Here is a 20,978-nt window from a genome sequence, read left to right as displayed (position 1 = left end):
TCATATGTAGTGAGCAGCATTCACTTTCTGCACATGGGTGTCACATGCTGTCCTCTCTCAGGGACCTTGTGTGCTGTTTTTCATTCTGAATAGGTCATGTCTATTTCCCAGGCCCTAATCTCATGACATCCAGATGAAAACCAACAGTCTCCAAAATATCTTTCCGTATAGGCAACCAGCTAATGGTGCACAGATTGTCAGGTGTGCCAGAGGAAACTCACTTTGCTGGTTTTCTAGCACGCTGGGAAGCTCACCAGCACTAGTGCTTCAGTGGTGAGCATCCTTTCTGACATCCAGCAACTTTGTCTTCACACAATCGGACTGGACAGAGTCCTAGGCTGTCTGTTGTGTCTCCGTAGGAAAACAAGCAGGCTGTGAGGTTTTTAGTCAGCACCCCCAAATGCTGAGGTCCTCATGCTGAAGCAAGAGAGATGATCTGCAGCTTCCACGTGCATAATGAATAGGTATCTTCTCCGCAGATGAGGCTCCTTGTGCCATGTGAATGTAGAGATGGCTGGAAAGAGAGAGGAACAACAGGCTTTCAGTGCTCTGGTTGGAGACCAGTAATGTGCCCTGCCTGTGGTCCCCTGGAGGGGCAGAATGGGGCAATAAAGAATAGGGTTAGAGCTGTGGCTTTGCTAATCAGGGTTTCCTTAAATAAACTAAGGAGTTGGACGTCCTTACTAATTTCAGCTTGGTAATTAATTTCCAGAAAACAACATAGCTGAGTGTCATAGGCTAACAAAAGAAGGAAGTGAGGTATTTCCCACAGCTGACCTAGAAGGGGGTGTTAAGCTGGTCACTTGGTAGGTAGACATTTCTCAGGCAGGTTGCCTGTTCTGACAGTGACAGGTTAACAAACCTCTAGCGAAGTATTTAGTGTCATATTTCAGTAGCTAAACATGCCATGAGAGAGTGAAGGATTACTGTTTGATTTCACCCACTAAAATGCTTTTTCACCTAAAGCATTTCTGATTTCACTTCCTTTCATTCTGATTGTGTGCTTCCCTTTGTTCAGGCTTCCTTGCTCCCAGCCCTGGTCCCATCTGTTCCTTACTTATCTCTCTTGTTCTTTTTAAGTGATTTTGCCCAATGAATGTTATCTTCTGTTTATCTCTCCATTCAACTCGTCCCATTCTCTCTGATAGCCAACTATTTGCAGCAGTCCTGTGTGAAGCTGTTGCCCTCTCCTGGAGTCTCAGTAGCCAGCCATGTGGTGAAAGCTGCGCCAATTCTTGTCCATCTTTCTAAACACGAAGTCAGCCTCCCTAGGAGAGGAAAACAGCCTGGACACCATCACACAGACTAGGGGAAAATGGAAGTGACTGTCTGTCTGTCTGTCTGTCAGCCAGCAGCTGGAGCTCCACAGAGACCAGATCCTTCCTGGCACGCTGGGCATGCATTGTCCAGTGCTTAGGTCACCCGTTCACATATCCTCTCCTCCTTAGCTGCCTGAATTTGGGCTTTTAGACACGTAGAAAGAGAAAACGTGCAACTGTGGGCCCTGCAGAGCAGCGTGCTCTGCATTTCATGGTGGAGAAAAAGGGAAGTATGAACTCTCTGTTCTTCTGCTAGTGTTAAGCTTGATTTACATTAAGCAGCTGGGGATTTCTGCTAATTGTTTACATAGGGGTGACAGTCACTGGCACAGTTCTACCTTCCTTGTTGGCAGAACAACCTGGGATAAGAAGATAAAAGGTAAGTACAAAGTTGTTTTCGTACAGCTTGTTTCCTTGATAAACCCACCAGCCAGCACTCCTTGTGACCCTGAGAGCAATGCTAGGAAAATGTGCAAGGCTTTGATGGATACATAGAAAATATCTTTTTGGACATCTTAGAGGGCATAGCCACGGGAATTGCCTGGGGGTTAAAGAAATGTGACGTGTTTCCTTGGCAGCCATGAGCATCCCAGAAGGAATCTGAGTGAGAGTGGTTGCACTGGGGGAGACTAGAGGGAGCTCACACGTCTTGCTCAGCCTCCAAATCACATGTCTGGAGTCAAGGAGGTGCTTGCATGTGCTCAGCTGTGCTTTCCCGTTGTCCCACTGACTTCTCTGGGTGCAAATGCACAGGTGTGTCTGCTGCAGCAGGTGCTGCCCTTTCACCTCCAGGTAAACACAGTGCTCTACCCATCTGATTTGCTTCATATCAGTGGGAAACACATGTCAGTCTTGCTTAGCAACATTGTTCCTACTTGCTCTTTGCCCATGGCTGTAGCTCACTATAGTTGAGTAGGAGGTTAAGTGATTCCTGTTAATTTTTACACAAAACTCAGTTTAGCACAGGGCTCATCTAGCAGAACCTGACTCCTCCCACACCAAACTTTAAAAGAAAGGAAATGAGTGTAAAGGGAAACTTACTTTTCTGAAAGTTATCTGTATAAATATATTTTTTTTAAGTTTTCAAATTTAACAGAAAAATTTCCTTTGCTCTCCAAAGAGTATTTGAGCATTAATCTTGGAGTCTCTGACGTGCCCCTGAACATGTGTTCTTAATGCTTCCTTAGACCAGTATTTCTCTATGTACAGGGCGATGTGAGGAGAGATACATTAAGCGTTTTCTGGCAGAACTGAATTCAAAGCTATATGAAGGTGAATTCATCTTTTTTGATCTGGAGTGATGGTAGGATCTCAGATGAACCGTTCAGAAATATTTTCTCCCTGAACTGTGCGGTATTTATTGGAATCTGAGATTGAATTTGCTGTAATGTTATCACAGATAGAGCATGCATGCTGTTGGCCAGAGCTCTTCCACAGTGAGCTTCTCCTTCCCTCCCTTCTCCCACGCTGACCAGCCATGTTGTAGCTGGGCTGCCTAGCTGCAGTTTTTAAGTGGGAAGTGTTCTTGCATGGGCTGGCTTCCTCCTGAACAGTTTTTTCACTGGACAGGCAGAAATCCCAGTGCTGGGAGGAGTAGTGACCCGAGTTCATTGAATGCTTGTGGGAGCTGGTTGGCGGTCTACCAAGAGTAAGGGATGCAGAGGGGCAGACCCTCTCCTCTCCTCCTGTCCCCTTAAACCAGACAGGGAGCAAAGGCATTATGAAACCGTAGGAGTTACTCAGCACAGCCTTGCTGAAAACCCGAGGGTGAGCTTTTTGCCATAGCCTCCCAGTGTTGTTTACTATGAAGCATTTTTCGAGCTGTGAAGAGTTTGTTTTCTTGAGTGCACCACTGGCCTTAGCTGTTCTGCTTCACGTGAGGTCTGGGCTCTCAGAGTTTTCGTACGCATTTCTGCTAGTGCCGTGCAGGCTAAATTTGGGTAAAAAAAATGAATCTAATACTGAATTTGGGCAAGATAAAACTCTTTGCTAAGCATGGTGTCTAAAAGTCATTATAAAAGCATTGTTAAGCTTCTTTTTTTTGGCATGTAAACAACACTGTGCAGAAAGTCCTCCCATCTATGGAAAAAAATCCCACTCTTCCCACAGGAATGGGAACTGTGCCTTGGCTAGCCAAAATAGATATTTTCTTTCTCCGTTCTGACATAGTGTTCCATGTTAATCTATGTAATCTAAAGAGTCAAGGGGTACAACTAAGCACAGAAAACAACATGGGCAACCCAGCATCCAGAAAAATTGTCATGCTGAATGCAGGGTCACTGCAGAAGATTAGAAGTGGAAATCTCATATGGTACAGGCAGCTGACCTCACTGATTAGACCAGACTTCTGGTGTCCTGGAAGCACTCTCCTTGGGATATTTTCCTGTTGTGTTCAAAAAGTGAAGTTTCTGCTGTAAAAGGTCTCTCTTCCTTGGTCTTTTCTGTATTATCTGAAAGCTTGGTATTTAGTGTAAGAAAGGAGATATTCCTAGAAACTGCGTCTTTTTTTCTTTCTTTTTTTTTCTCTCTCCCTCTTTTTTTTTTTTTTTTTTTTTTTAAGCGGTAAACAGTAAGCATGAATTTAATTGCTATTGTCCTACCTTGTATTATGCGGATGTTATGACAAATTATTCAACCAACTATAAAACTTCTGCTGAATGGATTTACACCACTCTTGGGACAGTGAAAGTAGACTTAGTTTAATGCCCTTGCTTCATTTGTTTGTACTATGTATAGTGAGGCTGTTTTAACCGTGTGTAAAATCTACTCCATTACAGAATGGATTTTGGCAGATACAGCTTTCATGTGGTTATTATTCATATGTGCTTCTGGTGTTACCAATATGCAGTTGTTAGTCATTCCCGCTGAAACCTTTGGGAGAGAGTTTTGGGCTGTATTTAGAATTGAGTGGAATTTATGCCCTTCTGAGAAAACATTTAGTGTGGGGTTGTTTCCCACGGAGGAAATGCCCCCGAACAGGCCTTCAGGAGAAGTGGGGTTGTTGATACAGCCATGTCCCAAAACACAGCTCTATCTTTGTCTGTCTGTCTGAAGTTGATATATGATTTAGATAGTTACAAATCATTCTTGCCTGCTGGCATGCACATATATGGGATGTATCAGAGTATTTATTTTCAAAACAAGGAATTTATATTCATCTTGTCATACTATAAATAAGTCAAAAAATAAAATAGTGTTTCACCATCTTTGCTGTCAAAAGTTTGCTTCCAAAAATAGTGTAAATATAAACAATTGTGTTTTTTCCTTTCCCACTGAAATGATGGAGGGAGTCTCCAGTGATATTAATGAGTATTTTGTGGGAGGTATTTCAAGGTTTGGTAGGTGTTCCATAATGTTTTATTCTACTTACATAAATTATGATGAAAATGTTTCATGGTAAGGAACAGACAGCTTGCAAACAACACTAAATAATGTAAAATTCTCCATCTGCAGGCTCTAATTTGCTTCTCTGGCTGGAGGTAAGTGATGACAGTGATTAGGACATACAACAAACCAAATAAACTGTGCTGAGACTTCAGGTAAGGGGGTGGATTTTTTATTCATCTTCCTTTTCAGTGGCATTTCCAAACCTGTAACTATTTGGAAATGGAGTTGCCACAGTTTGTCTTTGCTTATAGGAAGTGGCATGGTCTCAAGGGATGAGCTGAGAACCTCTTCAAGGCGCTGAGAGACAGGCAATGGTGGAGCCAGTTGCCTCAGGCAGAGAAGAGGTATCGAGCCTGACCTGCTTGATGGGGGTGCTGAAAGCACTGGGCAAAGAGAAACCACGGGGAGTAGCAGGCTTGATTACTTGATTTATGAGGATTACAGGGAAGAGTTTAGCTTTGTGAAGAGAAGCCTGCAGGGTTGCTTCTTCGTGGGATTTGAGGAGAGGGCAGGTCTGAAGCCTGCTGTGCTTCCAGGTGCTGTAGGAGAGCCTCTCCCTATGGAGGCATAGGGCCTCCTCTGATTTGTTGCATGTATGAAATCACCTATTCGCAGTTGTACCAGGGCAGCTTAGATTGGACATTAGGGAGAATTTCTTCATGGAGGCATTTGTGAAGAACTGGAACAGGCTGCTCAGGGAAGCAGTGGAGTTCTCATCCCTGGAAGTGTTTAAGAGACGTGCGGATGTGGCAAGGGACATGGGTTAGTGATGGCACTCAGCAGATCAGGCTGACAGTTGGACATGGTGATCTTGAAGGTGTTTTCCAACCTAGATGTTTTAATGATAATTAAATGCTGATTTAATGATAATTAATGCTGATGTTTTGTTGATAGACTTTCAGAGAAAACTGACATGACAGAATAGAATTATCTGCTGCCACCTCACAGTGTCCTTGTAGGTAGGTCCTTGCTTCCAGGATTGACTTCAGACAACTTGGTGTTTTTCTGCATTTCGGCAAAGATGGCAGAGTACCCTCTAGCACATGAGAGTTCATCCTTCTGTTCCTCGTCTGCTCTCGGTTCCTTTTGGTGCTTTCTTCTGGGGTGGCGGGTCCCAGGCTCTTGGCTGGGACTCTTTCTACATAATAGTTTGAAGGCTGGAGCTTTCATTTCCAGAACAGATCTAGTTACTTTCAAGAAAAAGAAGACTTGTCTCCTCCTTCCCAACTGCTAACTTGAACCAATCACCCCCTTACTAAAGACACAGGCTGCTCAAATGGTAAAAATAGAAAACCCAAACCACCAAAAGTCACATCAGGAGAAATTTCACTTCTTCTCTAAGAAGCAAAATATTTACACCTAGTAGAAGACATCTATCTAGCAAGAGACCATCTTAAAGGACCCCCAATAAGTAGCTACTGGGGTGCAACTACTGCTGTGCTGTACAGCAGGTCTCTGTGTGTGCAGAAGGTCAAGATTGTCCAGGCTATCTTGTCTTCTGTGGGGAACATGTGATTTTTCTAATTACCAGAGATTTTCATTTTTCCCCACCACCATTAGGGAAATCCTCAGTCCTCTGTTTCCCCTGGTAGGAGAGGATTTAGATGTAAAAGATGCAATACCAAAAGTACTGTTAGTCTCCCTATAAAGGAAGAGGAGGTGGCATGACCCAGGTGTGTAAACCTGGTGGGTTTAGGTTGGGAAAAATCTTTAGGTATTAGTGTGCAGAGCAGTCTCTTCTTTTTCATCTTGAGTTATGTGTGACTGAAGCAGTGTAGCGCAGAAGAGAAAAAGCACTAAGAATGATGTCTCCCAGCCCTAACGTGAAAAAAATTCTGGTTTGTCCTATGGGAGTAGGAATTCAAACTACTCACTGAATCCTAATTTTGAGTATGTGTTTTCTTTACATTTCATAATATCCAGACAGCAAGCTGTCAGCAACCTTTGAGCTTTAGCTCCACATCCTGAGAAAGTTCAGATTACTTTCTTCACTGCATGTCTTTTTTCCTTCCCAAGCAGGAAGAGGTGAAGACCCATCAGACCACATCTTGCCTTGCTCCCTGTGAGAAATGCTGTTGACATAATGACCAGGCTTAGGAAGGAAGGGTTAGGAATGAACTGTTCTATTCTTGTACCAAAACTGTTCCTAAACTGCCTGGTTGACTCCCATCCGTTGTTTTCCCTAAGTGGTTCTGGTGGCTACCACTTAATTACTACAAGCAGGACATTGTGGAAGGGAGTGTGAGAGGTGGAATAGATGGGGGCAAGTTGGTCAATGAATTGTTTTTTTTATATTGTAACCTTCACTGCCTGAGTGTCTGAAAATTGCGAGGGAGGAATAAAATGTGCAGCTGTGAGTTTTAGCTCACAAGAAAACGTTAGGAGAGAAGAGGAAGGAGGGCCACAGCTGTTGGTGTGGATGGGAATATGTAGTGACTTTAATGGTGCAGGTTCAAAGATTGTCAAAGGTTTTCTCTGTCTTCCCCTGCTTATCTTGTACCTCCTCTGTTCTTGTGTCATAACTTTGTTCACTACCCACAGGCTAATTCTTTTTAATTTTGTGTGTATGTCTTTTTCTTTTCCATCTCATATTTTGTTTGCCCTTTTGGCTGTGAATTTGCCATTGCACCTGTACCCTGCCATACTCAAAGTTGAAACACCAGCACTTTCTGGCTCCCAGTGAAATGCATTTTGGCAGTATTTTGCCAGTACTGCTGGGAGGCTCAGGGATCTTTATGGGCAGATTTCATACAGCTGTGATTGTGAATAGAAAGGTATGTTTCGAAGTGCTTTGAAAAGTATAGAGATGTGGGTCAGAGGAAGGCCTCATGCTGTCTATTTTCATCAGTGGACAGATGCTGTAAGGGTGTGGGATTAGTCTAATAAGCATCATTGATTTTGTTATCAGCTCACCCAGATGAGGACTGGGAGGGGGGCAGGGGATTGGGTGAAAAATAGTTTTACAATTAAAAGGTTCAAAAGTCTGAGAGTCCCATTCTTCTAGAACCTGCTACTGTGAACTTGATGAAAAGATAATTATAAAGGAAACTACTACAGACTGTACATCCTGATATTTAACAGTTGAGTTTTATCTGAGTGACTCACTCCCATGACAGAAAAAAGAAAACATGCCACCATTTATTCTTTCCACTGTCAATATCTTAAAGTATTCCACCTTCAGATCTGAGAAGCTATGATTAATTTGATAAGCTGTAACTTTCCATATTATTTTTTCCAGTGTTTTTGTGTGAGTCTGATATACAAGTATGTTTTGTCATTTTATTTTTGAATTAAGAGTAATTCAAAGGCTGTGAAGATAAGGAAACATTTTGTGCCAGTAATCACTGAGGTTAGTTCTGGAAAATAAGTAATTATAGAAAAACAAATGATTATTGGAAAGACTGAAATGTTATCAGAGATCGAGTATAGTGTGACGTTCTTACTTTGATTACATAAGTGCAGCTATTCCAAAGCCCTGGAGCAGTGGGGATGCAGTGCGTGCACTGCAACTTCTGCCACTGTAAATGCACCCTGGTGTGCTGGGGAGCTCTGATGATCATAAATCCCTTACCTGTCCTCACACAAAGCTCTTGCACAGAGGCAGGCTGACGTATTAGACTTTCTAGAAGTCTTTTGACATCATTATGGCCCATGAGGAGTGAGAGAGACAGAAAAGGGAGGGTTGGGTATGTGGTGGCAACCTTCTACTGGCAGAAGAGGCTAGATGGTCATTCACCTCAGTGGGTGTCAACCTGGCTTTTTTTTTTATGAGAGCTAGCATGGAATGAAGCATGCTGTTCTTTATTACGTGTTGGTATAGAATATGCGGTAATAATAATGGTTAATAATAGTAAAATAGTCAATAATATTAACTGTTAATAATAACACCTCATGTTAGTTTTATGTTAACTGTTTAAATGAAACACTATTACTGGCTTCTTCAAGGTCACATTGCGAGCTTTGAGTCCTTCCTTGCCAGTCTGTAGGAAGTTCTTATTTCACAATAGTTGATGATATAGTCAGTTCCCAGGTTTTATGCTCCTGCAAACCAAACCACATTTTAAAATAATTATTATTTTTTTGTCCAGGAAGTTATTCAACATCGGTATTCTCAGAGTTGCTCAGCATCTAATCTGGACAGTGGCATTCAGTTCTCCTCCAGTAAAAACAACAGCCTATCAAACTGATATTCCAGGAAAGTCTGTCAAATGGATGGATTACAGGAAACCCCAGAGAGAGCCTGCATTGAAATAGATCCTAAGGAGATGATAGATACATGAATCCCAGTGTTTTGCCAAAGTTGGAGACAGGTACAACCCTGTAGATATACGTGGTAGCTCTTTTACTGGCACTGTGCATTGTCATTAGATATTGATTTAGACAAGAAGTAGCTTTACTTCTTTTTACTGAGCTGGCAAACTAGCAGCTTCCAGGAGTACAGACCACTGAACAGTGGGACTGGCCCATGTTTGGAGTATGTGGTACCCTCCATAGGGTCTGCCTGCGAGCAGGTAAAACAGGATATTTGTTGGAGAGAGATCTACCTGTGGCAAAGCAAACCCCAGTATCTTTGCTCTGGCAAGAGAGTTCCAGGGTCCTCAGTTTAGCTCAGTATTTGCTATATTCCCTGTCTAATCAGCCACAACACAGAGAAAGAAGCACAGACTGTTTCTTCTCTTGCTGAAACGTGCTGTCTTACTCTGTAATTCAAGCTGCAGAGGCATCTCTAGCTCCTGTGCAAGTGAGAACATGTACATCACACACAACATCTTAGTTCAGAAAATAAAGGCCTACAGTGAGGATGTGAGGATTCATTCTTTAGTCTTTCTGATGGTTCATATTGTGTAGAGCTTGTGGTTTTAAGGTATTAAACTGCCTTTTTTTTTTCCCCTATTTCATTTCAGTGAGATTTCTGTTGTTTCAGTTTTGTTTTTTTAATTTATTTAGTTAGTTATTTTAAGGTGGGGCAAGATTATTTTTTTTTTCTCTGTAAAGCAAACAGTAATTACTGGCATAAAACAGTCACATATTTTCCATGTTGTGGTCTTCAGTTACCTGGATTTATTGTTCAGCTCATACAAAGAGGGGTGGCAGGCATTGATTGATACTATATTGTAGTGTTGCTGAATGGGTGTCCAGTATGTTTTAGGCTGGGCTTCAGAGGTACTGAACTAGCCCTATGAGACTGGATTCTTGAATTTGTCTGAGATAAATGGTTTTGGATGACTTTTGCTATAACCCCTTGGAGGAACACACAGATAATAAACATCCTGGATGTTTATTGCAGCAAACACTGTAGGAGAAAGCCTTCCATCCAGAGGCTGAAGTTCAAACGTAGGAAGCTCAAACAGGATGAGTGTCAATTCTTGGTTATGTCTTCAGACCAGTTTTTAGTTATGCAAAAATACTTGGTGTTGAAGTGTTATGGTGTTAAAATACTATTCATGGGATGCTCAGATAAAACTGTTAATATGCTCGGCCTTAAAGGACCACAAAGAACGTCTTTTTTTGGGAAGGGAATGTGTACTTGGGCTGCCCTGCACAGAACTCCATGTTGACCGGATAAGAGGCAATCTGTCCCATAGAGGTCACGTCCGTTGTAACAGTGACCAACTGTGTTCGAGAACTGAGCTGCAGTTCTCCTCATTGAGATAGAAAAGCTTCATTAAAGCCAAATTCAACCAATGCATTAGCATTTTCTGAACTGTCCTGCAAGCCTCTATGAACTTTTATTTGATGAATTATTAGTCCAGAAAAAAACTGTTTGTTTCAATTTACTTTGACATACTGAACTTGGGTAGACCTGTGCGGTGTCAAGAGTTGGACTTGATGATCCTTAAGGGTCCCTTCCAACTCAGGATATTCTATGATTCTATGATTAAATGGAAGGGGGACTTCCTGAAAGCTGTGCTTGAAATGTCCAAACCCAGGTGTCGGTTACCGAGTAACTGCATTTGCATTTGGCTGCTACTTGTTGAGTTTCCTGGGATTTGCTTAGACCACACTTTGGTGGCACCACAAAATACTGAGTGCAGCTGAAAATACATTTTGGGAAGCTGAAGGGAAGGGGCACTGCCCTCAGAGTGCTGATGGGAAGTTTTTCTCAGTTGGCAACATGACAGAGGGTGTTTGTCCTGTGAAGACCGTGTCTGTCCTGAACAGATTAGAGAGGACTGTGGAAACTAACAGGAATGGGCACTGAGGACCACCCTGGTGGAAGGGCAGTGAGCACTGCATAGGAAAAGGGTGTGTGAATTCCCACTGCGTGCTGAGGGTTTGAACGTAATTATATGGAGAAAGGAAAGAGCTGAGAGATTGCCAGTGAGAGCACTATTTGCCCTTGAAATTAAAAAGCGGAAAGGAGATCCCAAAAGAAGGAGGCTGGCCAGATAACACGATGAATAATAGGAAAAACAGCATTATGCCATTATGTGGATGGAAGTTAAGAAATGTTAGAACCAGATGGTAACACATCATCCATCTCTGGCCTCCTTGGGCGTGTGAGCGAAAGTCTTAGTCTATATTTTAACCCATGGGACTCTCCCTTGTTCAGTGATAAAAATAGATAGCACTCATACTTTCTGGTTGTTCGAAATGTCATTTCAGTGATCTTCAGTGCTTTGAGTGCTTCAAAGGCCTGTGTCTTCTTATCCCCTGCTGCTGCTCCTTCACCTCTGGGCTACTCCAGAGCACACAGCCTTTGGGACAACACTGTGAAATACTTTTTGTGCTTGTTCAGACAAAAATAGTTTTCATACTTCTAGAGGTCTTCCAAACTCTACCCCCGCCCCAAGAGGCTGGGTTGGCTTTGTCAGACTGTTATCAGACCAAGCCCCGGCATTCAATCACAGGCACAGGGTGACACCTCGCCGTGGCCCAGCAGTGGAGATATCAGTGGCACTCAGTTTTCCCATGCAGGTGACAGTGCCAGCTGCTCTTCTGCACCCCTCTCCTCTGCCCGTGGCTGTTGGCAGAGTCCAAGCCTGTCATTTCAAAGTAGTAAAGCAATTACTTTGAGGTGACACATTGCACGTGTTAGAATTGTAGGGCATTGCTCTGTGTACGCGTTGCCCTGAATATAGCTCTTTTATCAGCCACATGGGAGTAAATACACATCTGTGGCAGATTTAGGGAAAACAAAGATGGGCTGACAAGAGAAAAATATTTTGTTTTTTAGAGGAGGTACATTAAAGCCTCTGTTTTTGAACCTGAACGTCTGCATAGTGTCTGCTTGTTTTCCCGAAGACCTTTACGAGTTCTGGACAGTCCCAGAAAAAAAAAAATAATGATGTTTATTTCTCCTTATCCTAACTTTTCCTCTCTGGGAAGGGTCACAGTGCAGTGACCACTCCTAGAAGGAAAACCAGGACTTCATTATTCAGATCTGTTTGTCTTGGAAGAACTACAAAGAGAGTAGTGCTCCTATGACACATGATACAGGTCTGACTCCCTGTCTACTCTGCGTTGTTAATTTAGGCAGCTGTAGCTGTTGCCGTAGGTTTTGTGGCTCCTGAGTAAGCCTGGAGTAAATGTAAAGTTGCACCAGAGGTGTGTGCTGGATCAGATAACCTAATGAGAGGTCTTGAGTCTTCCTGTGAGCCATGCCCACTGTTGGCCACATTGGCTGGAGGAGGCCACACAGAGCCCTGCTGCCTTGGCCTGGTGGGCAGCAGGCCTCAGCCTCTGCAGTCCCAGTCTTGTATGTGTAAGTGGGGGCTGAGTATGTTTATCATGGCTCATTGCAAAACTCGCCTCTAAATGAAGCTTTCTCACTGGCCACAGTCATTTTCCTTCAGGAATGCAGATGTCTTGGTTGCCATCACCAGTGGCTGAAGCTCTATAGGAAAGAAAAATGGTTAAGGGGCATGGTGTCCTCTCTGCATGTGCAGTTTGCTCTAAGGCATTAAACAGCTTCAACAACATGGAAGTGTTGTAGTAGCAGTGTACAAGCAGTGGTTGGATTACCAGTAGGAATTTGTGTCCCATGTCAAAAATAGGAGCTTTGTCAAAACATTGCCTGCCATAATTTGTGTCCTACTTCAAAAATAGAAGCTTTGTCAAAACATAGCCTGTCATAACATACAGTTTTTCAGTTATAATAATATATAACTGTATATAACTGTATATAATACAGTTTAACTGCATTGAAGTTACAGACTAACCTGCTAGAAAGCATGTCTAGCATTTCAGAATGAAAAAACAGAGAAAGTAAGACCAGAAATTTAAAGATAACCTAATCCTGTGCAACTATTAATAAAAGATATATAAGCTGGTAATAGAGCCATCATTCTGGACGAATAGCTAACTATCTAAAGGACGTTTATTTATGGAAAAAGAACTAAGAGAATGCTAGGAAGATTAATTTTAGACATCATGTTAAAATTTTCAGGCTTAAATTTATAATCTTCCTCCTTTGTGTTATATTGCAAATTACAGTTTTCTGGGGCTCTTTCATAGGGTATGTTTATTTTTCTATAAGTGATAGTTAAATGCAATAAGTGTGTTTTCTGATTATAGAAAGATGTACATTGCACGCCTTGCTGGGACAGTCCTTTGGGTAAGGCATTTTACAGGATCAGACTAGTAATTGCAGGGAGGCTTCTCTCACTTTGCAGTCCTGCTGCTGATCCCAAGGGCCCACTACAAACCATAGGCTCTGCTCCTCTTACGTGTGTTCGTGCTGATCTACTTGGTGGACCTTGAGTAAATCTTTTACTTTTTGCCTCCTTTTTTGCATCTTTCACCTCCACTTCTGTAATTTGTAAAAGAGGGTTAAGTGGCTGGCCTACTGGTCCCCTGACTTCAAGGACGTTGCTCTGATGGCTTTTACCTCTGTTTATAGGTAAGGAAGACGGGGAGAAGTCATAGACCAGGATTTAGTCCATGGTTTTCTTTCACTCTCTACATTGATACTTGCTGTGTGTTTCTAGTGGTTATCTTTCAGTGATTTTAATAGAGCTGCTCTAGCAGTAAATCATGCCAGGGAATTTTCCCTGCTTCCACATATTATATAGGAATAGTCCTTTTCCATGATGGGAAGGGGTTAACTGCAGTTGCTACAGCTAATATGGTATGTCTGCTCCACTAGCTCCAGCTACCTTGGCATGTTCTGTGTTTAGGCTAACACAAAACTATAAAAAATATTATTTTCTTTTATTATTAATTTTCTTCCTTCCCATTCGTCTGTGAATTCTTCTTCTATGAGTTCTTAGGAATTGTTTATGCCAGAATATCCTGGGGAACAGCTGTAACCAAACTATTTTTCTGTGTGACGGAAAGCTGGGATCCAAACTCTCACCACCACTAACCTTTGTAGTTGTTATTACCTGGTATGAAAACTATTATTTCAGATACATCCTACTTTTCCCTGTTTACCTAAAAGCCTGTGATCTTGATGTAGATGCTACAAGGATCAGAGAAACAGAAGCCTAAGGGCTGGACTGGAGCTTTTGTCTCATACAAATCTTTGACTTCTCTTCGCTGCCTCCTTCATGTTCAGGGGGGAGAAGGTGACTGTGTTCTATGTTATGGAGGGATATGCTCCAGCTCTCATATTGGCACCTTACTCGTGTTGTCTGTCGCACTTGCTGCTGTCTCTGAACTCTTTGGAACAGTGCTATCGAGCAGTTTCTTTCACTCCTGTGTTTCTGACAGGCTGAGACAAGTACTTTATGCAGCAGCTCATGGAACCTTTGCTTCCTGCTCAGTTTTTTATCTATTGTTGTAACAGGACGTCCACAAATTAACGTTAATTGAGGATCTTCAGTTCTGGATCTAGACTCAGTGCATCAAACTCAGACCCAACATGTAGATCAGGTGAGCAGATATCCTTCTTAAACCTGCCTGAGATTATCCAGGTGGAGCACTTCACTGCAGTTGGAAAGGAGGCTTGTGGTTGATAGAAAATAGGCATAGAACAGCAGGATGAAGGAGGTTGTGTTCTCCTTGGTGAACATAGCCAAGTCGCTGGGTCCCACTGTGGGTGAGAAGGCTTTCTTCATAGTTGGGGCGTGAATCAGACATTTATGGTGTGATTCAGTGCCCACTTAACGGTAACATGTATGAATTGTTATATGATTCATTTTCCTTCCATGAGTCTTAAGGGGGCCTGTTGATAGTTAACACAGATGCACTATTCTACTTCAGGTGTCTGCAACAGGTGGGATGAATCACACACCAGAGTCTGGGTCCAATGGGAAGATGACAAGGTCTGTTTGGAGATGTTTGATTTTTGTCCTGTGTGACAGATAAGGTTTTATTTTGTTTTAGTTAGTTACTTTCTTAAGGAAAAAGAAACAGAGGAAAAATGAACATGTTTTGAAACCTTGCATTTGTCAGATATGAAGCTAGAAGGGAGCAGAGAATGCCCTGGACAGAAGTGTAGTCAGTATTCCTGACACATTCTTGTAAGAAAATCTAAAGAAAAGACCATTATTTTAGCAGTTAATTTGGGACAGCCAAGTAGAAGAAAGCCCTGCAGTTAAGGCAGCCTGTTAACAGGGTAGGGACTGGGAGCTCTGGCATTGAGAGAGTCACCAAAATAAAAGATGTGCAACTTCTTTCCTTGGCTTCATGTAGCCAGGCACAGGCAGGGCTCAGGGCAGAGATGGAACAACTTTCATCTTTGTAGCGGGCTCCTCTGGGTAAAGACAGGTAGGAGATGATGGGGGTATTGATAAAAGTCTTGCTCTTTTTCTATTTGGAACATAAATTTTTAGATGTCAAGGTTTTTCACTAACACCAGGGTGTTTAAAAAGCATAGACTTTGAGAAAAGACTTGAAAATGAATCCGTATTGTAAAATGGATTTGTCATCACTCACTGCACTTGGTGTTCTTTGGTTGAGAAAATTAGTGTTATCCTCAGCCAAAATTCAAATACTGTTAAAAAATGTGTGGAGTAAACGTGCCTAACGCTGAAATTTTAACATTTTTGTGGGATTTTCTTTTTAGACATATAGTAATTTAGGAGAATGAGGCACAAGAGGGTGAGAAATTGAGGATATAATTTAGGGAACATAAGTTTTGTCTCATTCTTAATCAATGAAAGCCACTTTTGTCTGGTGGCACACTGTCCTGTTTTCCAAAGAACTGCAGCAGAAAAGCACCTGCTCTCTCCTAAAAAGATCAGACTGCTCACACACAGCCACCATGCCACACTTCATTGCCATCTCAAAATAGGTGGCACATCTTCTTTGAGCACTGTGAGAATACAAGGGAAAACCAAAAACCCCCCAAATCTCTCTCCCCACCCCACACCCCCCCAAAAAAAAAAAGAAAAAAAAAAAAGAGGAAATTAATTTGAGGTGTGCTGGGTGTAGCGCAGCACCTGTTGAATTTAGGAGCACAGAGCTCCTAAATTTAGGAGCCAGCTTTGGCTGGCAGCAGGGACACAGTGGCCTGAGGTAGCTGGGGGTCCTGCTGGACACAGCTGTGCCCGTGCTCAATCCCTGCTGCTTTCTGCCATCTAGTGGTTTAGTGGTTAGTGAAACTTTTCTGCCGAGCTAAACTAACATTTAAACTAACATTAAAAAAAAAAAAATCAGAAGAGAGGCAGGATGCAGCATGCTCTGGGGGAAAGACAAGCGAGGCACGACGAGCATTCTGCCCTCTCTTAGCCAAGTGGAAACAACGCTCCTGCATCCTCGGGTCTGAGCTCTCTTTTCCAGAACATGGCTGGGTAGCACCGGTTTTTCTTCCTGATTTTGCTGATCCCAGCCTCATCTAGACTGAAAAGTACTTCAACATCTCACTTTTGGAAGTAGCTAAACAACTAAGCTTCCAATTTTTTTATTTTTGTAATAATTATTATTATTTTATTTTTGGTGAGTCTTTACCCTCACTTAACTGTTTGGAAACAACTATTAGGTTAGTCTGGTGCCCAAGCAGTGGCACTGTGCCACTGAGTGCTGCCTACTCACCAGATGCTTTATATACAGAAAGAAATCCTGACCAGCTCCAATCTTCAGGGAAGGTTGCAAGCCTTGTCAGGTTATCAGGATTTTTATTACTGCACTGTAAGAACAGTTCCAAGAGGAAGTAGAGTGCTTTGACTCATTCATCCAAAATTTCCATCCATATAGAAAATGAAAAACAATATTGTGTTTTAAAAGTCTGGTACTTTCCACCTTACCCTTTGTGGTAATGAGATAAAGTAAAAACAGGAGATTGATGTGTCTTTATTACTTATATCCTCTTCCTCTCCCACCTGCCCTCTTCCCCAGGAAAATCACCACATACCTCGCAGCAGAGGTGCGGAAAAGCAGATGATTTCCCCTGCCTGCCTCAGGGGCAGGGGGCAGGGGGCTCCCTGGGTGGTAGGGCAGGTCCTGGCTGCCCCGGGCATCAGGTGCCTTCCTGGGGCCAGGGCATCAGCCCCTGAGTGGGGTCAGCACCTAGGTGCTCAAGCTAGAGGTGGTTAGTGAATCCTCCAGGAGGTGGGGAAGATGTGGATTGCACAACCTGTTCTAGGGCCTCACCGCTCTCAGAGTAAAGAATTGCTTCCTAATGTCTAATCTAAATCTACCCTCTTTTAGTTTAAAGCTGTTACTCCTTTTCTTATCGCTGCTATATTGGCATGCAGACTCAGCACTTAAAGAGCTCAGTTAAATATTTGGCCTAATCGGAATGTGTTTATCTGTTTTCCAAGGTAAAAAGATATTATGTCACCTCTGCAGGGGAAGGAAGAAGGTATGGTGCTGGCTCCTCTTTCCAGTCTCTGCAGTAGGTATTAGCAGGCGTGTCGAGGCTCAGGATTGTCATGACTCCTGCCAAAATCAATGTATAATTTGAAAATTAATTTTTATATGTGTAAAGAGCCCGTACTTCCCTTAATATTATGACCTTATAACTGACTTTATAATGCTATGGTCAAAGCTTGCTAACCTGTCTGTTTCTGGAGCAAGAATGCTGTTTCCAAATCAATGAACTCACAATCTTTTCTCTAGCACAGGGCACAACTTTATTGTTGTTGTTGTTCTTGTTATTATTATTATTATTATTACTATTATTATTTTCTCAAATAAGGAATTATTTGAAAACGGTGTTGCTGATTTAGAAAAATAGAATCCTCCAGGGTGTTGACTCTGCTTTTTCAATCATTGTGCCTCAAGAAAGATGTCAACCAATTCGAGAGAGCAGAGAGAACAAAAGCAAGACTGTTGGTGGGTCTGTTGAAAGATTTGAGGTCATTCAGTCTAGTGTGAGATGCGATGTCTTCAAATATACAAATGCACACCTGTAAAGAGGGTAGGAGAAAATGTTCTCCATTTCCACTTGAGACAGAGTAGGAAGTAATGGTTCTAGGTTCATGGAAGGATGTCTAGGCTAAATGATAGGAAAAGCTTCTATTTGTAGTCATTATAAAATGCTGGAATAGAAATCAAGGTGCTGGAAATTGAGGCCCTTCCAGCTGGTGAAGGACCTGGACCATAAGTCTTATGAGGAGCGGCTGAAGAAACTGGGGTTGTTTAGTCTGGAGAAGAGGAGGCTCAGGGGGGACCTCATTGCTCTCTACAACTACCTGACAGGAAGGTGTGGGGAGCTAGGGGTTGACCTCTTCTCGCAGGTAACGGCTTTCAGTATTGTGATCTTGCCTCAGGTTATGTTGTCCTTCCCAACCAGCTTTCTCTTTCCTTTTACTCTGCAAAAGTCATTTCTTTAATTTTCTAGACAGGAAAGGCAGAGGGCTGATAAGCGCCCAGCGTGTACTTATAAAGTTCACTCCCGATGAAGTGCAGACTGGACCCGTGGGGTGGCCAGAGGGCCCTATCCAAGTGAGATCTGTGATCTCAGGTATAGCTCTACGTGGCTTTGTCAAGAGTACACGTACCATATTAGAGCCAAAAATGGGAGCGTATGGCTCTCAAGAAGGCAGTTCTGTTTCATTATTGGAACTGAGCCAGAAATTGTCTGACTTCCAAGCAGTTAACACATTGCCTTTATAAGAAATGGGTGCATTTTTGTACAGCATGTTGGGAAATGTGTTCCAAAGGCTACTTCAGGGTTGACCTATGTTTCTTCTCTTTCTTACTAGGAAAAAAGTTCCCAGGGCCTTCTCTGCTAGTGACATGCTGAAGTGCTAATTCTGATACCGGGTATCCTCTTGCCAACAGACCAGTGCTGCAAAACTCTTCAAAAGAAGAAAAAATGAAGCCACCTGAACCAGTTAAAATCTCTCCCTGTGAATTTCTCAGCTTGTACAGTGCAGTGGAAATCTGCACTTCAGCATGGAAATCTGCACTTCAGCATGGAAATCTGCACTTCAGCAAGGGCTGCACCACTTGGAGATTTTTGCAAAGGAATGTGATGTCCCCAGGATTTCAGGGTTGAGTTTTTGCTCTGCTTTTGTTCACTTCCATTCTGAATTTGCTTTTTGGCACCCTATCCCTTAATTTAAGATCAGCCAGTTACTTTCACAGTTTTGTCTTGTCTCTGTCTTGTCTTTTGTTTCACTTTCATGGGATTAGAGCTCTGAAGCCCTTACAAGAAAGAAGAAACACCACCCTGGAACATGAGGGCCTCGTGTGGGCACTGAGAGCTGTTTTTACTCAACCTTTGTTTCGTCAAGAAAAGTAGGTGTATAAAATCAAAGCACATGTTGCTTCCCATCACATGCTTACATGTGAGACCACTTAAAGCCTGTTGCCAGACAGGCAGAGAAGAGGAAGCCAGTAGATCACTGGGTTTTTCAGCCCCTGAGAGAGATAACCAACCACTGTGTGCAACCGTGAGGTCCCCGGCTGGGGAGCTCATCGTGATTCTGTAACCACAAATTATGTAAGGTGTGCTTTTGCCTCTTACTCTTGTACTGTGCTAGAGGCTGCTGCTGTAGTTATCTTTTAAATGCAAATTTCTTGAGAAAATAGGGGTCTACTGAAGTTAGTGCTTCCAGAAAACCACAGCTGTCAGTGATTAGGGCATAGACAAAGGGAGTAATTTATTTTTTATTTTTATTTTATTAAATCTAGATGAGATGACATTTCCAAAAGATTCTGGGCCTCTGCAGAATTTGTGAAAATACAGCAAAGTGAGGCTAAATCCCTAATATGAACTTTAAGTAATATATTTCTTGGTATTAGCAGCTTGAAAAAGGAGAAAAAAATAGCAGAAGCCACCTCTGCTTCACCATCCTTCCCATAATCCAGAAATAGTAGAAAGTAGGTGAATTTCTCAGTACACATGAAGTTGACAAGCAGATCTCTCTTACCAAGGTAGAAATTGTTGTAGAATAGGTTACTTGAGAAAAAGCAAGCATAATCCATTAAACCTCTGAGACTGCATCCAGAAATCTGAGTAGTGACTTTATGGATTATCTTGGGCCCTATTTGAAGAATAGTTGTCTGTAAAACTTAAACATCTATTCACCATCTAGTGCCAGGCGAAGTAGCTCCATAGCTTCTGGTCATGGTGAGTCCTTTTGTGTTAGGTAGAGGTCTGGTTCTTTGTGAACAGAAAGTGAACGGTGCTGAGACCTGAAGAAATGTGGTCACGGTTGCAGGTCTCAGTCACCAGATACATGTTGGTGCGTCTGGCTATGTGTAGAAATGCTACATAGGCAGTACGTGTGCCTTCCTACCGATACTGCCCCAACTGGGAGAGGGCAAGTAGTCTACAGAAGATATCATTAGCCACAGTTTCAGATGGAAAGATAGATAGAAGGTTGTTTACGAGGGCTGTATTAGCCAAGGCAGCTTGACTTTTAGGAAGTGTTGGGTCTTAGGGCATTCAACCACAATTTCTTGCTGGGATATATGGGAGAGTTTATGTGTTAGTTACTGTCAGCTTCTAACCACAGTATTATGAAGTTCCTTTTTGTAATGTATTTGTTGAACATGCCTGCCTCTGACTACTTTTCCCCCTTCCAAAGGTGCAGAGTGAAAGCTGAGCATGTGATTCACGATCAGAGGGAAGGCTTTTGTCTCCGCGGTGGTGGTGGCTGAGCTGCAGCAAATGGCACAGCACTGGTGTTGAGTGGAGTCCCAGAAACACTACGCACAGAGACATGTAGTAAGTAGTGCATATGAATTGGCTCATCTAGGAAATCTCACCTTAAAAGAGAGTCTGTGAATAAAGGTCACTTGATGAAAACCTAGCTGCCACAGCACTAGCTCTAGGCAGCAAAGTGCTACTTTTGAGTTGATGCAAAATGATCAGTGTCAGGTTCTCAGCTGGCTGACATCTCATGCCAAGCATATTCTACATGTATACTCCGAACTTGGACAGTTGACCAAGCAAGTCTCCTCTCAACACAAAGACTAAAATTAATGACACAA

At 42.5% G+C, this 20,978-nt stretch overlaps 1 protein-coding gene across 21 annotated transcripts in view; it reads left to right on the top strand.

Annotated features, from left to right (window-relative positions):
• LOC137861774 (OX-2 membrane glycoprotein-like) overlaps positions 1 to 20,978 on the top strand; it is a 49,110-nt gene that overhangs the window by 17,847 nt on the left and 10,285 nt on the right. For 14 of the 21 annotated variants that reach the window (XR_011099857.1, XR_011099851.1, XR_011099855.1 and 11 more), the window contains exons 6-7: positions 18,740 to 19,277; positions 20,573 to 20,712. Coding sequence is in view for 1 of the 21 variants with exons in the window: in XM_068693316.1 (XP_068549417.1) it covers positions 14,437 to 14,462 (26 nt within the window). In the remaining 20 variants the exon portion in view is untranslated. Of the gene's footprint in view, positions 1 to 14,436; positions 14,524 to 14,852; positions 14,915 to 17,353; positions 17,395 to 18,739; positions 19,278 to 20,572; positions 20,713 to 20,978 lie in introns of those variants that run through there. The other 7 variants (XR_011099866.1, XR_011099864.1, XR_011099843.1 and 4 more) reach the window with 7 other exon arrangements.

The sequence above is a fragment of the Anas acuta genome, chromosome 1 (genome assembly GCF_963932015.1).
Source record: "Anas acuta chromosome 1, bAnaAcu1.1, whole genome shotgun sequence".
NCBI lineage: Eukaryota > Metazoa > Chordata > Aves > Anseriformes > Anatidae > Anas > Anas acuta.
This window is presented reverse-complemented; position numbering and strand designations above follow the sequence as displayed.